This window comes from Bubalus bubalis, chromosome 8 (assembly GCF_019923935.1).
Source record: "Bubalus bubalis isolate 160015118507 breed Murrah chromosome 8, NDDB_SH_1, whole genome shotgun sequence".
Taxonomy (NCBI): Eukaryota; Metazoa; Chordata; class Mammalia; order Artiodactyla; family Bovidae; genus Bubalus; species Bubalus bubalis.
In genome coordinates this window covers 118,943,090-118,955,354 of record NC_059164.1, presented here as the reverse complement: position 1 = coordinate 118,955,354, position 12,265 = coordinate 118,943,090, and the positions used below count along the sequence as shown (strand labels likewise).

The following is a 12,265-nucleotide window of genomic DNA, read 5'->3' as shown; positions in this document are numbered from 1 at the left end:
GTTTTTTGATTGCAAGTCATCATAGAGTGTGTGAACTGGGATGTCACTGTGGATAATTCTGCATTCTCCAATGACTGATGTCACCTTCCCACGTGCACTTCCTCCTAGCTTCACAGGGTGAGATTGTCTCGTAGCGTGAAACGGCCGTGGTGGGACAGTGTACCCTGGCAGTCGGCAGTCTCGGGAACTGGCTGTGAACCCTTGCTGGCTCTGCCACTGCCCCAAGCCATCTTCGTTCCCCTCCTCCGGAGATCTGCACCCCAACCGCTAAAGGCAGAGGGAACAGACGCCTTAGCCCAGCAGGTTTGAGTTGGCCTGAGGGCGGGTGGTAGGGAGGAGTGCTCTCTGATCTGGACCCACCTGTGCTCCGGGTTCCGTACAGTGGAGGCTGTACCAGAGCCCATAACAGAAGAGGACCTGCCCTGTTGACCGGGTCCCTTCCAGTCCCTCTCAGAGTCCAGGCTGTGCTTTCTCAGTGCAGGACACCTGCCAAAAGCTCTAGTTTGCTTTTTATAGACTAGCTTCTTGCCCTCTGTAGCTCAGCAATTTGGCAGATGCCTGAAGGGAAGCTTAGTTGGCCTCTCCTCCCCATCCCAACACCCCCCCACCCAGGGTCTGGGCCCTCAGAGTGTCGCTCAGCCGACCTGAACTCCAGTTCCTGTCTCCTTGGTCTGGTGAGGTTTCTGTCAGCTCATCTGGCTTCTCAGCTGCATTCCTCCGGGTTTCTCAACCTCTGGTACCTCAGCAGTGGGGGAGAGGCACCGCAGAGTGCCTCCTCACCGCCCTGCGCGCCTTCTGCCCTGTGTCCTCGTCCTTCGCGCCTTGAGTGCCCTGTGACCTCAGGTAGGCGTGCATTCGGGTCTCTTCTGGGTTTCTCATGTTCTCAGCAGATGGGGATCATCATATCTGGAAGCCAGTATTATTTTTAGGGAAAAAATAGATTTGAACTCTAGTATATTTCCATGTGAAAGTTGGAAGAACAGATAGTTTCTGTTGGGAGATATGTTTAGAAGACAGAGGGCGGAGGTTGAGTTTTAGGTGTGTAGTTTGTTTCAAAATATTTCCCTGGGTGAATATTTTAAATTTAGGTGGGTTTCATGGTTTTGGGGTTTGTTGTAATTGTTGTTTTCAGGAAAATACTGCCCAAGGTGTGAGGTAAATTTTAAGCAGTGAGGCTTGACGTAAACAGCTGTAGAAAAACTCCAGTCAGGGCTTCACTTATTTTACCTGTGAAACGCCACCCAGCAGGTCTGGTAAACTCTTGAAATACCTGTTTAGCTTGACCACTTAGTGGACTCATATCTTTATGAGTGGTGAGCACTGTTTCTTGCATTTTATACTTTGTAGCTTCAGGACGAAGACAGCCTGAAAACACTGGGAGTGTTACAACTAGCGGAGAAAAGAGTTTTGAAAAATAGATTTTAGAACTTTTCACTGGAGCCCCTCCTGTGTAAGGAGGGGCCGGGAACCTGGCCCCTGGAACAGTTTGGCCTGGCACTGTCTCGGGCACCTCAGGACCCGGCCTGGTGCCAGAGCTGCATGGAGGCCAGCCTCGGAGTGCCTGCCTGTATTCCGTGGCTTCTGACTAGCGCCCTCTTTCTGGGACTCGGATTCTTCGCCTGCCGAGTGGGGAGGAAGCACAGTGGTTCACCTGTCAGGCTCCTGCACAGCCTTAGAGACAAAACAGGAAACGAGCCAGGAGTCGGGCCTTCAGGGAGGAGCAGCGGCGAGCAGGGCAGTGCAGACAAGGGGAGAGGCTGCTTTCAGGTGGGCAGCGGGCATTAGCGCGCTGAGGAGGAAGCTAGAGGGGGTGAGGGAAGGAGCAGCTGGCCGTCAGGAAGGACAAGCGTTTGTTGTTGTATACACCGTGGATCGTATGACAACGCAGTTTATTCTCATAGTTTTATGGCCTCAGGAAGTACTTTGGTTCTGGTGTATAAACAGCTTTTAACTTCAGGAATCATCTGGGGGCCCCGGTGGTGTGACTGCTCTTCCTTCACCAGTGAGTGGACCAGGGTCCTTTAAGGCTGAAACAGCCCCAGTGTGCCCTCACTTGCTGGCTTATCCACTGACAGCTCTGAGTCAAGCTACTGGTTTGCCTTGGGACTCTGCAGTCACTTATTTGGTGGTGGTGTTATTTGGGGAAATATTGATCCACATGAGGACACAATACTACATGATCCACGGTCAGTTGGAACTGAGGATTGGAGGACTGACTGTAAATTATATGCAGATTTTTGGCTGGGCAGAGGGTCAGCTCCTCTAACCCCTAAGCTGTTCAGGAGTCAGCTATATATGGTTCAGATTTTTGTTACATTCCCAAGATTGTGTCAGTTCAGTTCAGTTCAGTCGCTCAGTCCTGTCCGACTCTTTGCGACCCTCTTTGCAGCACACCAGGCCTCCCTGTCCATCACCAACTCCCAGACTTCACTCAAACTCACATCCATAGAGTCGGTGATGCCATCCAGCCATCTCATCCTCTGTCATCCCCTTTTCCTCCTGCCCCCAATCCCTCCTAGCATCAGAGTCTTTTCCAGTGAGTCAACTCTTCGCATGAGGTGGCCAAAGTACTGGCGTTTCAACTTAAGCGTCATTCCTTCCAAAGAACACCCAGGACTGATCTCCTTTAGAATGGACCAATTGGATCTCCTTGCAGTCCAAGGGACTCTCAAGAGTCTTCTCCAACAGCACACTTCAAAGCATCAATTCTTCGGCACTCAGCTTTCTTCACAGTCCACCTCTCACATCCATACGTGACCACTGGAAAAGCCATAACCTTGACTAGACGGACCTTTATTGGCAAAGTAATGTCTGCTTTTTAATATGCTGTCTAGGTTGGTCATCGGAGAAGGCAATGGCACCCCACTCCAGTACTCTTGCCTAGAAAATCCCATGGACAGAGGAGCCTGGTAGGCTGCAGTCCATGGGGTCACTAAGGGTTGGACACGACTGAAGTGACTTCACTTTCACTTTTCAATTTCATGCATTGGAGAAGGAAGTGACAACCCACTCCAGTGTTCTTGCCTGGAGAATCCCAAGGACGGGGGAGCCTGGTTGGCTGCCGATGGGGTCGCACAGAGTCGGACACGACTGAAGCGACTTAACAGCAGCAGCAGCAGCAGCAGCAGGAGGTTGGTCATAACTTTCCTTCCAAGGAATAAGTGTCTTTTAATTCCATGGCTGCAATCACCATCTGCAGTGATTTTGGAGCCCCCCAAAATAAAGTCTGACACTGTTTCCACTGTTTCCCCATCTATTTTCTATGAAGTGATGGGACCAGATGCCATGATCTTCATTTTCTGAACGTTGAGCTTTAAGCCAACTTTTTCACTCTCCACTTTCACTTTCATCAAGAGGCTTTTGAGTTCCTCTTCACTTTCTGCCATAAGGGTGGTGTCATCTGCATATGTGAGGTTATTGACATTTCTCCCGGCAATCTTGATTCCAGCTTGTGCTTCTTCCAGCCCAGTGTTCCTCATGATGTACAGTGCGTATAAGTTAAATAAGTAGGGTGACAATATACAGCTTTGACGTACTCCTTTTCATTGTGTAACCATCATCAAAATCTAATTTTAGAATGTTTTTGTCCATAAGCACTGGCACTCACTCTCCCCTCCCTCCGCCTTCCTTATGCCAGCCTCAGGCAACTGCTAGTCTCCCTTCTGTATCAAGGCTTCCCTTTTCTGGGTGTCCATGCCTGTGGAATCAGACATGGTGTGGTCCTTGTGGCTTGGACAACCCATGTGATAGATGATAGAGGTCTGTAGATAGGTGATAGAAAATGAGAGAGGTGATGTGATTGATAGATACAATGCTGATGGGTTGATAGATAAACGGAGATAAACAGATACCCGTCCATTCCCTCTTGTGGTGATGTACTCTAGTTGTATAATATGTAACCACTGGGGAAGTCTGGGTGAAGTGCACACACGGGCTTTCTTTTGTAATATTGCTCTTTTGCAATATCTGTAATTATTTCAAAAGAAAAAAAAATGAGAGTGATCTTATGATCTAGTTACTGGTTTCTATATAATTATGCATTTATAGTGAATAAACTAGTGGGTTTTTCTAGGAAAAACTGAATAGAGTTTGGGATTTGATCAAGAGATTATGAAAATTTTTGTAGTTTTTTTCCCCTGAGATTTCTTTTTTTTTCCCCCCTGAGATTCTTGTATGGAAAACAAAGAATGATAAGGTAAGCTATAGTATTTCTCCCTGGGTTATCACTGTAACACCAAAACTGAAGGGTTTCTTTTTTATTTTTGTTTTTAGTTATTTCTGTATTCCGTGATCACAGTTAATTACAGACAAGCACTGAGGGATGTGCTGGAGCGTTGGTTTCAAGCATCCAGTAAAGATAAATGATCACATTCAGGAAAAAGTCTCAGTGCTTTCAGGTGCCTGAGTCTCTCTCGTTTCTCCGTTGCATACAAATAGAGGAATGAAAGGAGAAAACAATAAGGTTTTAGGTTCATAAATTTCTCTGACTTCATTCTCATAACTTTTGAGATATTTGTGTCAGTGTGAGAGAATGAAATTAAGCTTTTAGAAATACCATGTAAGTATATTTCTTTACTGTAGATCAAAAGATTTATTCATGGCTTTTCTGAATTTGCATTTGAAAAAACAAAACCAAAACAAACACCTCTCCCTGCAAAAAAACTCCCATACGTTTTTCCAGTATAATTTCTCAGAGCTCTAAGATTTTGCTGCACTTATTACAATGGTAGTTTTCCCCCAGGATAATTGTGTTAATATCTACAGACGTGAAATACTGCCGGAAGCCACTCTGTGTTAATGTTTAATTACATACAGAGTTGGTTTTTCTCCCTAGAAGAGTATTTAAAAATTTAATAAATATTGCATGGTACTAAGCCTATTTCTTGAAAATGAAAAATTTATAGTAAAATTTCAAACATAAGGTGACTTCTGATTCCATGTAGATGTTTGGTATACCTGTCTGTTCTGTAATCTGTAAATTTAACCCCAGCATCACAACATCATAGTCTCATAGGTTCTTTCTTCCCTTCCTCCTTCCCTCCCTTCTTTCCCTTTTCCTTTCCTTTTCATTTTTATAAGAGAACAAAGCTGGGTTGATTCCACTTAGTACAAAGAATGTGTCCAGTTAATTCAGCGCGGTAATTACCTCTCTTTCTTCTTGTCCATTCCAGTCAAGATGTAAGCTTGTAAATCTGAATGGTAGCTTTCGATTTGAATTTAAAATAAAAAACAACCATATTGTCTTATGTGTTTAGCAAAGAAGATGAGAAGACATGTTTCCTGTTGTTGGACTCATTTTAATTTGTGAGATATATCTCATGCCAAAACCTCAACTTTAAACCAAGCTTGTCAAGTAATTTCCTTGTGTGAGTTTTTTTTTTTTTCTTTCTAGCATTTACGGAAAGAATATGTCAATGACTTTAGAATTTTATTAAAATATGCTTCAAGTCTTTGAAAAATATCACAGACATGCATCTATATGTAAGGCATTAAACCTCTTGGCATTAGTATTTTGATGAAGGGGGACGTCCAATTGTTCTCCTGGGTGGAAGTCACGATGCATCCCTGTTGGTTTTTTTTGTGTGTGTGTGTGTTTGCTTGTTTTCTTGTGTCCCTGTTTTGACCCAGCCATTGATTCTGAGTCCTGGCTTAAATCCCCTTAATCATTCTATGCATGCACTGAAATTTAAGCCCCCTTCAAAATTAAATGGATAGATAAATAGTGTGTCTAACACAGCAATGTATGAGATTATAGGAGCCTCACAGTGACATTCTCTTTAGTGAATTAGAAGTAAGAGTTTGTTTTCACATAATTTGGACAGCTTTCTTAATTATAGAAATCATGCTGGGATAGACCTAGCTTTGTTTTTCTTTTGGCCATGCCATATGGCACATGAGATTTTAGTTACCTGACAGGGATTGAACCCATGGCCCCTGCAGTGGAAGCACGGAGTCCTAACCACTGGACCACTGGGAAATTCCCCAAGCCAAGCTTTTTAATTTTTATTTTACTGTTTCCTGATCTGCAAAAATAGGTAGTGGTAAGTAATCAAAGTCTACATAAAGCTGATCGAACCAACCAAGAAAATAGTAATTGTGGATGTTGAAAAATATTAATTGCTGTATTTACTGTGTGACTGTGGATTGCCTACTTTTTTGTGCACTAGACATAGATGAACCGAGTTATTTTTTTACCCTCCAAAGGAGTAATTTGGCCCTGCTGCTACCATTTGACAGAGGTTCTGAAAGACATTCCTCCCCCACGTTTTTAGCCTTGAATACTTTATTCTTATAGAAGTAGCTATTAGGAGAAAGTGTCCCGGTATTTAGAAAAAAACATCATTAGGATTTCTTGGCCCTATTTTTCCAATTTCCATGCACACTGAATCTCTGGAGAAGATGGGAGGCAGCAGATTGGAACTGGGAATTGTGAGGCTTTAAAGACAGAGATGGTTTAATAACGCATGTGCTAAATGGATAAATAAGTTTTAATATAAAAAAAATTAGAGGCCACACATTTAGCTGATGCCACTTTGCGTTTGAGTCATTTTCTCCTGACATGCTCCCCAGCCAGTCTTGAGGATGCTCAAATTCCCCCTCTGCGGTACTGGAAAGAGCTGGCATGGGCCTGCAAGATGCTGGTGCCGTTTAAACTTTTAGACCCTCTTATTTGGAAGTTCTCGCCAGGGTCAGTATTTGTTAGTGTCTCTGATACTTTTTTCCCATCATAATTACATAGCATAAAGAGATTTTGAGGGACTTTTCTCCAGGCCACATACAGATGCTCCCAGGGCCCCAGTTCATCGCAGCAGGCCAGTCACACGTGGTTTTCTGAAAGCACTGGCATAGAGACCTGTAGGTGTCTGATTGACCCAGGGTCCACAGAGGAAGAACGGTTTCTGGCCTTCTCTTGGACTGGTGTCCATCTTTCTCCATCATTGACAGCATCTCCCAGATCCTGGCTTCTCCAGGCAGTCCTGGCTTGATTGGCCAGTTTAATGACATTTCATTTCTAAATTGATCATTTTATCCATTATCTTTTGTATTTTACTTAAAGATGTTAAATCAGTAATACTTCCGGTGTAGTAGATAGGCCGTCTTTACTTGGATTTCCCAGACCTTGACTAATTCTTTTAGATGTTTAAATAAAGGAGTGAGTTACTTTCCACCGCAGTTTCAGCGCTAATGGTGCTCGCAGGGTTTCAGCGGGGTTCTCTGCAGCCCCAGGAGGCGCCCGCTGCACTGTGTGTGGCTGTCTTGGGCTGAACAGAGATGTCTGCACGAGTGCTGACCATCAGCAGGGGCTCCCAGAAGAGAGCCCTCTGTTAGCTTCAGTTCCAAACATTACCTCATGTTCAGAAGTGGGGGAAATAGGATTTAAGGAGAAGATGTCAGCTGTGTGTAAATTGGTTCCATCCTTTATGCTTCAGGGAGGACTTAGAGTCATGGGGTCTGGGCCTCTTCCCTCTAACTCACTTGTTGCCTTGGGACTTTGAACAGATTATCCCTGGAGAGACTGTGTTTCCGTATCTGGTAGGTGGTGCATGGACTGCTGACAGGGTTGTTGTGAGGATTAAAAAAAGGCACTGTTTGCAGGGTTCTGGCATACAGTCAGCGTTGTGTCTTGGGTTTATTTTTCCTAAGCAAGCAGCTTTGATAATATCAACATCATATTAGAATCGAAAATATGCCTTTGTTCTTTTTGAAGAAAAGATTAAAGAGATTTCTTAGTTTCAACTCTTACGTAAAGTCAAAATTTCGGTGCTCCTACAATGGTTATTTCTAGTTTGTAAAGATACTATGAATAATAAATATGAAAACATGTTTCATAATTAGACATATAGAGATTTGAGTGGATTTTCTTCTTGTTCTTTGGATTTTTAAAAATGATTTACAACCAAATGACATGTGTTCATTATTCCTCTATGCTTTGGGAACACATTTTCTATTTTCCCTGTACATCTTTACCTCTCTCTCTGAGGTTTTTGCTACTTTAAATTGTTTTGTGGAACATAAACAAATGTCTGTGAGTATGTATTAGTGAGAAACAGTAAACAGAATTAAAATGTGGTAACAGGTTTATTTTATTCAATTTTGAAATATTCTTTTTCCTTGGCACTTTGAAACAATCTCTTATAAATTAAAAACCACAGAATTGTTGAATGTCTTGGGATTCTCTACTAAGAGAGGGCTTGATTTTCAAATTCTTCTATATAAACTTTAGTGATGTAAGCCCGTTCTCTTCCCTTGAAAGCTTACTTGTGCAGATGGTTTCTCTGCCCTCTCCTCTGGTAGTTACAGAATAGAGTTCCTCAAATACTAATCTTATGTAATTTTTCTCCTGAAAACCCTCAGGTTGACCCATTGCCAGTAGAACAAAATCCGTGCTCCTCTATGTGTGGCACAGAAGGCACATCGGGCTGGTCCTGACCTGATTTTCCAGCTTCAGCACCTACCATTCTTCCGTTGTCTTGGTCCAGCCAGAGTAAATTACATGCTCCATTTTTTTGCTTAGAATGTACTGTTTCTTTGCATGGCAGACCCCAGCTAATCCCATCAAACCCATGTCACATGCTATCTTCCTGACTCTCTCATGGACTCTTAGAGGCAGCATCAGACCCTCCCCAGCCTGTACTGTCCTTCCCTCCTAGGCTGGTGGCCACACGTGTCCTTGCCAGTGTGAGCCACACCCAATTCTTCATTATGTCCCTGGCCCTGGGCACAGCGCCAGACCCAACTAACTGAAAAGTGACTTCTTCAACCTGTTTTTCTAAAAGAACAGTCTGTACATTTGCGGTAGATTAAGGAATAGCACAGTGATGAAAATGCAGTAACAGAATCAGAATTTACACCACGCGAACTGTACTCTGTCCTGGTGCATGGTGGTGAGTAGCTGCTGCTGCTGCTGCTAAGTCGCTTCAGTCGTGTCCGACTCTGTGCGACCCCATAGATGGCAGCCCACGAGGCTCCTGTCCCTGGGATTCTCCAGGCAAGAACACTGGAGTGGGTTGCCATTGGTGGTGAGTAGAGAAGTTCTCTTATTAGGTGTAGGTGACTCAAGGGACTGGTGTGTTTTGCCTGAGGTGTGTGACAGGATACATAGGAGTTGGTGGTTTGTTAGCAGGAATGTCTTGAGGAATATCAGTGAACTTGAAGAAATCACATTATGTTAGAGAAAGCAGATATTATATTTTTGAATAGTTTTGCAGGAGTTATTGTATTTGATCATTAATGTGTTTGTTTCAACGTAGTTATATTTTAGCTTTAAAACTTGAGGATTCAGAAAAAAAATTTTTTTCAAATCAGATTTAGAGTAGGTTACTTGTATTATAAGAAAGTCTTGTTTCCAAGTATTCTTGCTGATATAATCAATATGTTCAAAATCAATTTTATGAAAACACTTGTTACACAGTTTGAGTTACTTATTATATAAAATACTACTTTCTGTGTTAGAGAATTCTTGGTTTTAATCTTAAGTTAGACTAATAACTGGAAAAGTAGTTTATGCTTCTTACACATAGTTCAAATGTATAGTAATAGAGGAAAAAGTAAAATCCTCATTCCAGTCCTTGTTACACTACTTTGATGTGTATTTTTGCAGTTTTTCTGTACACTTATAAGCATGTATAATGTATATAAAAGTATGTTTATGTGTACACAGAGAAATATACCAGTGTTTTTAAGAATATGTGACCTCTATTTAGTACATTTTCATTAATTGGAAAGTTTGGCAATACTTTATTACCAAACATAGTAATTTCTTGAAATGCTTTCACTGAAAGTAGAAGTTCATTGAATGATATTTGCACAGGTGAATTTGGTCTGCTGTACTGACTTGCTCCTTGGAAGAAAAACTGTGACAAACCTAGTTCAGTTCAGTTCAGTCGCTCAGTCGTGTCCGACTCTTTGCGACCCCATGACTCGCAGCACGCCAGGCCTCCCTGTCCATCACCAACTCCCGGAGTTCACCCAGACGCACGTCCATCGAGTCGGTGATGCCATCCAGCCATCTCATCCTCTGTCGTCCCCTTCTCCTCCTGCCCCCACTCCCTCCCAGCATCAGAGTCTTTTCCAATGAGTCAACTCTTCACATGAGGTGGCCAAAGTACTGGAGTTTCAGTTTTAGCATCATTCCTTCCAAAGAAATCCCAGGGCTGATCTCCTTCAGAATGGACTGGTTGGATCTCCTTGCAGTCCAAGGGACTCTCAAGAGTCTTCTCCAACACCACAGTTCAAAAGCATCAGTTCTTCAGCACTCAGCCTTCTTCACAGTCCAGCTCTCACATCCATACATGACCACAGGAAAAACCATAGCCTTGACTAGACGAACCTTTGTTGGCAAAGTAATGTCTCTGCTTTTGAATATGCTATCTAGGTTGGTCATAACTTTCCTTCCAAGGAGTGAGCGTCTTTTAATTTCATGGCTGCAGTCACCATCTGCAGTGATTTTGGAGCCCAAAAAAATAAAGTAGGACACTGTTTCCACTGTTTCCCTATCTATTTCCCATGAAGTGATGGGACCGGATGCCATGTGTATTAAAAAGCAGAGACATTACTTTACTGACAAAGGTCCGTCTAGTCAAAGCTATGCTTTTTCCAGTAATCATGTATGGATGTGAGAGTTGGACTATAAAGAAAGCTGAGTGCTGAAGAATTGATGCTTTTGAACTGTGGTGTTGGAGAAGACTTGAGAGTCCCTTGGACATCAAGGAGATCCAACCAGTCCATCCTAAAGGAGATCAATCCTGGGTGTTCATTGTAAGCACTGATGTTGAAGCTGAAATTCCAGTACTTTGGCCACCTGATGCGAAGAGCTGCTGAATGGAAAAGACCCTGATGCTGGGAAAGATTGAAGGCAGGAGGAGAAGGGGACAACAGAGGATGAGATGGTTGGATGGCATCACCAACTTGATAAGACGTGAGTTTGAGCAAGCTCTGGGAGTTGGTGATGGACAGGGAGGCGGTTCATGGGGTTGCAAAGAGTCGGACATGACTGAGCGACTGAACTGAACTGACTGGAAGACAGAGGGGCTGACAAGGGCCCCAGTTGGTAAATGAAGTCCCTCGTTTGGTTGGTGAAGGAGTTCTCTGACGCTGGGAAAGTAGAAAGGAGCCATGTAAGTGTCTTGAGGATTTGAAGAGTTGGACGGGGAGGCGGGAGCTGAGGATGTGCCCCGCCCCTGCTGGTGAACCTCGAGGCCTGTCTGTGCGGTGACTGTGGGACAGCTGACTGTGCCCAGACGGGAACAGGGCCGGGTGGGCGCGGACGGGGGAGCTCACTTCCACCTTGGGCCCTTCTCCTGTTCTCGTCTCTACTCTCTTGTCCCCTTCCTTGGGAACCGCGTTTTTAAGTTTTTGTTAATTTTTATTTTAAAACTTTATTATGTACACCTCCTCCCTCCACCCCACTCCCCTGAATGAATGGTAGCCAGTTGTAGCTGCTTTTCTCTGTATTTTCACTGAAAACAAATCTTGGGAGTTACTCCACAGAAGTATTCCAGCAGCTCTGGCAGCCCCCGCCCTGGACCGCTCCTCGCTCCTGTAGCTGTGCAGCCCTCACGTGTGGGCACGTCTGTCCCACCTGGCCGCTCAGGGCAGTGATGGCCGCTCCCGGCATGCCGCACATGCATCGTTCTCCTAGGCCAGATTCTGAGAAATGGGATTGCTGGTTCACAGGGTGGATGGATGCACATGGAATTTTGTCATTACTACTTCATCATTATTTCGTGTTCATGGACACTAGCTCTTTCCCGTGGCAAGTTTGAATGTTAAGTAAAACCAGTCTTAAATTGCTCTGTTGTGAGTCTTGGGTGGAATACTAGGTCTGCTAATAGTGTTTTATTGTGAAGTGCTGTCTGGTTTTCTGAACTTCGCTGTCAGCTGTTTCAGGATTTGTACAACCTCTGGAGTGTAGGTTCTTGTTGTCCAGTCACTCAGTCATGTCCGACTCTGCGACCCCATGGACTGCAGCATGCCAGGCTTTCCTGTCCTTCACCATCTCCTGGAGCTTGCTCAAACTCATGTCCATGGAGTCAGTGATGCCATCCAACCATCGCATCTTTTCCAGCCTCTTCTCCCACCTTCAGTCTTTCCCAGTGTCAAGGTCTTTTCCAATGAGTCAGCTCTTTGCATCAGGTGGCCACAGTATTGAAGCTTCAGCTTCAGCATCAGTCCTTCCAATGAACACCCAGGACTGATCTCCTTTAGGATGGACTGGTTGGATCTCCTTGCAGTCCAAGGGACTCTTCAAGAGTCTTCTCCAACA

At 44.1% G+C, this 12,265-nt stretch overlaps 1 protein-coding gene across 9 annotated transcripts in view; it reads left to right on the top strand.

Annotated features, from left to right (window-relative positions):
• The window catches only part of ESYT2 (extended synaptotagmin 2), a 79,185-nt gene that overhangs the window by 17,215 nt on the left and 49,705 nt on the right, over positions 1-12,265 (top strand). For 4 of the 9 annotated variants that reach the window (XM_044947131.2, XM_044947128.2, XM_044947129.2 and 1 more), the window contains exon 2: positions 109-303. The exons of 4 other annotated variants lie outside the window; for them this stretch is intronic. In XM_044947131.2, the coding sequence (XP_044803066.1) occupies positions 109-303 (195 nt within the window). Of the gene's footprint in view, positions 1-108; positions 304-699; positions 844-12,265 lie in introns of those variants that run through there. One more of the 9 variants, XM_044947136.2, reaches the window with a different exon arrangement.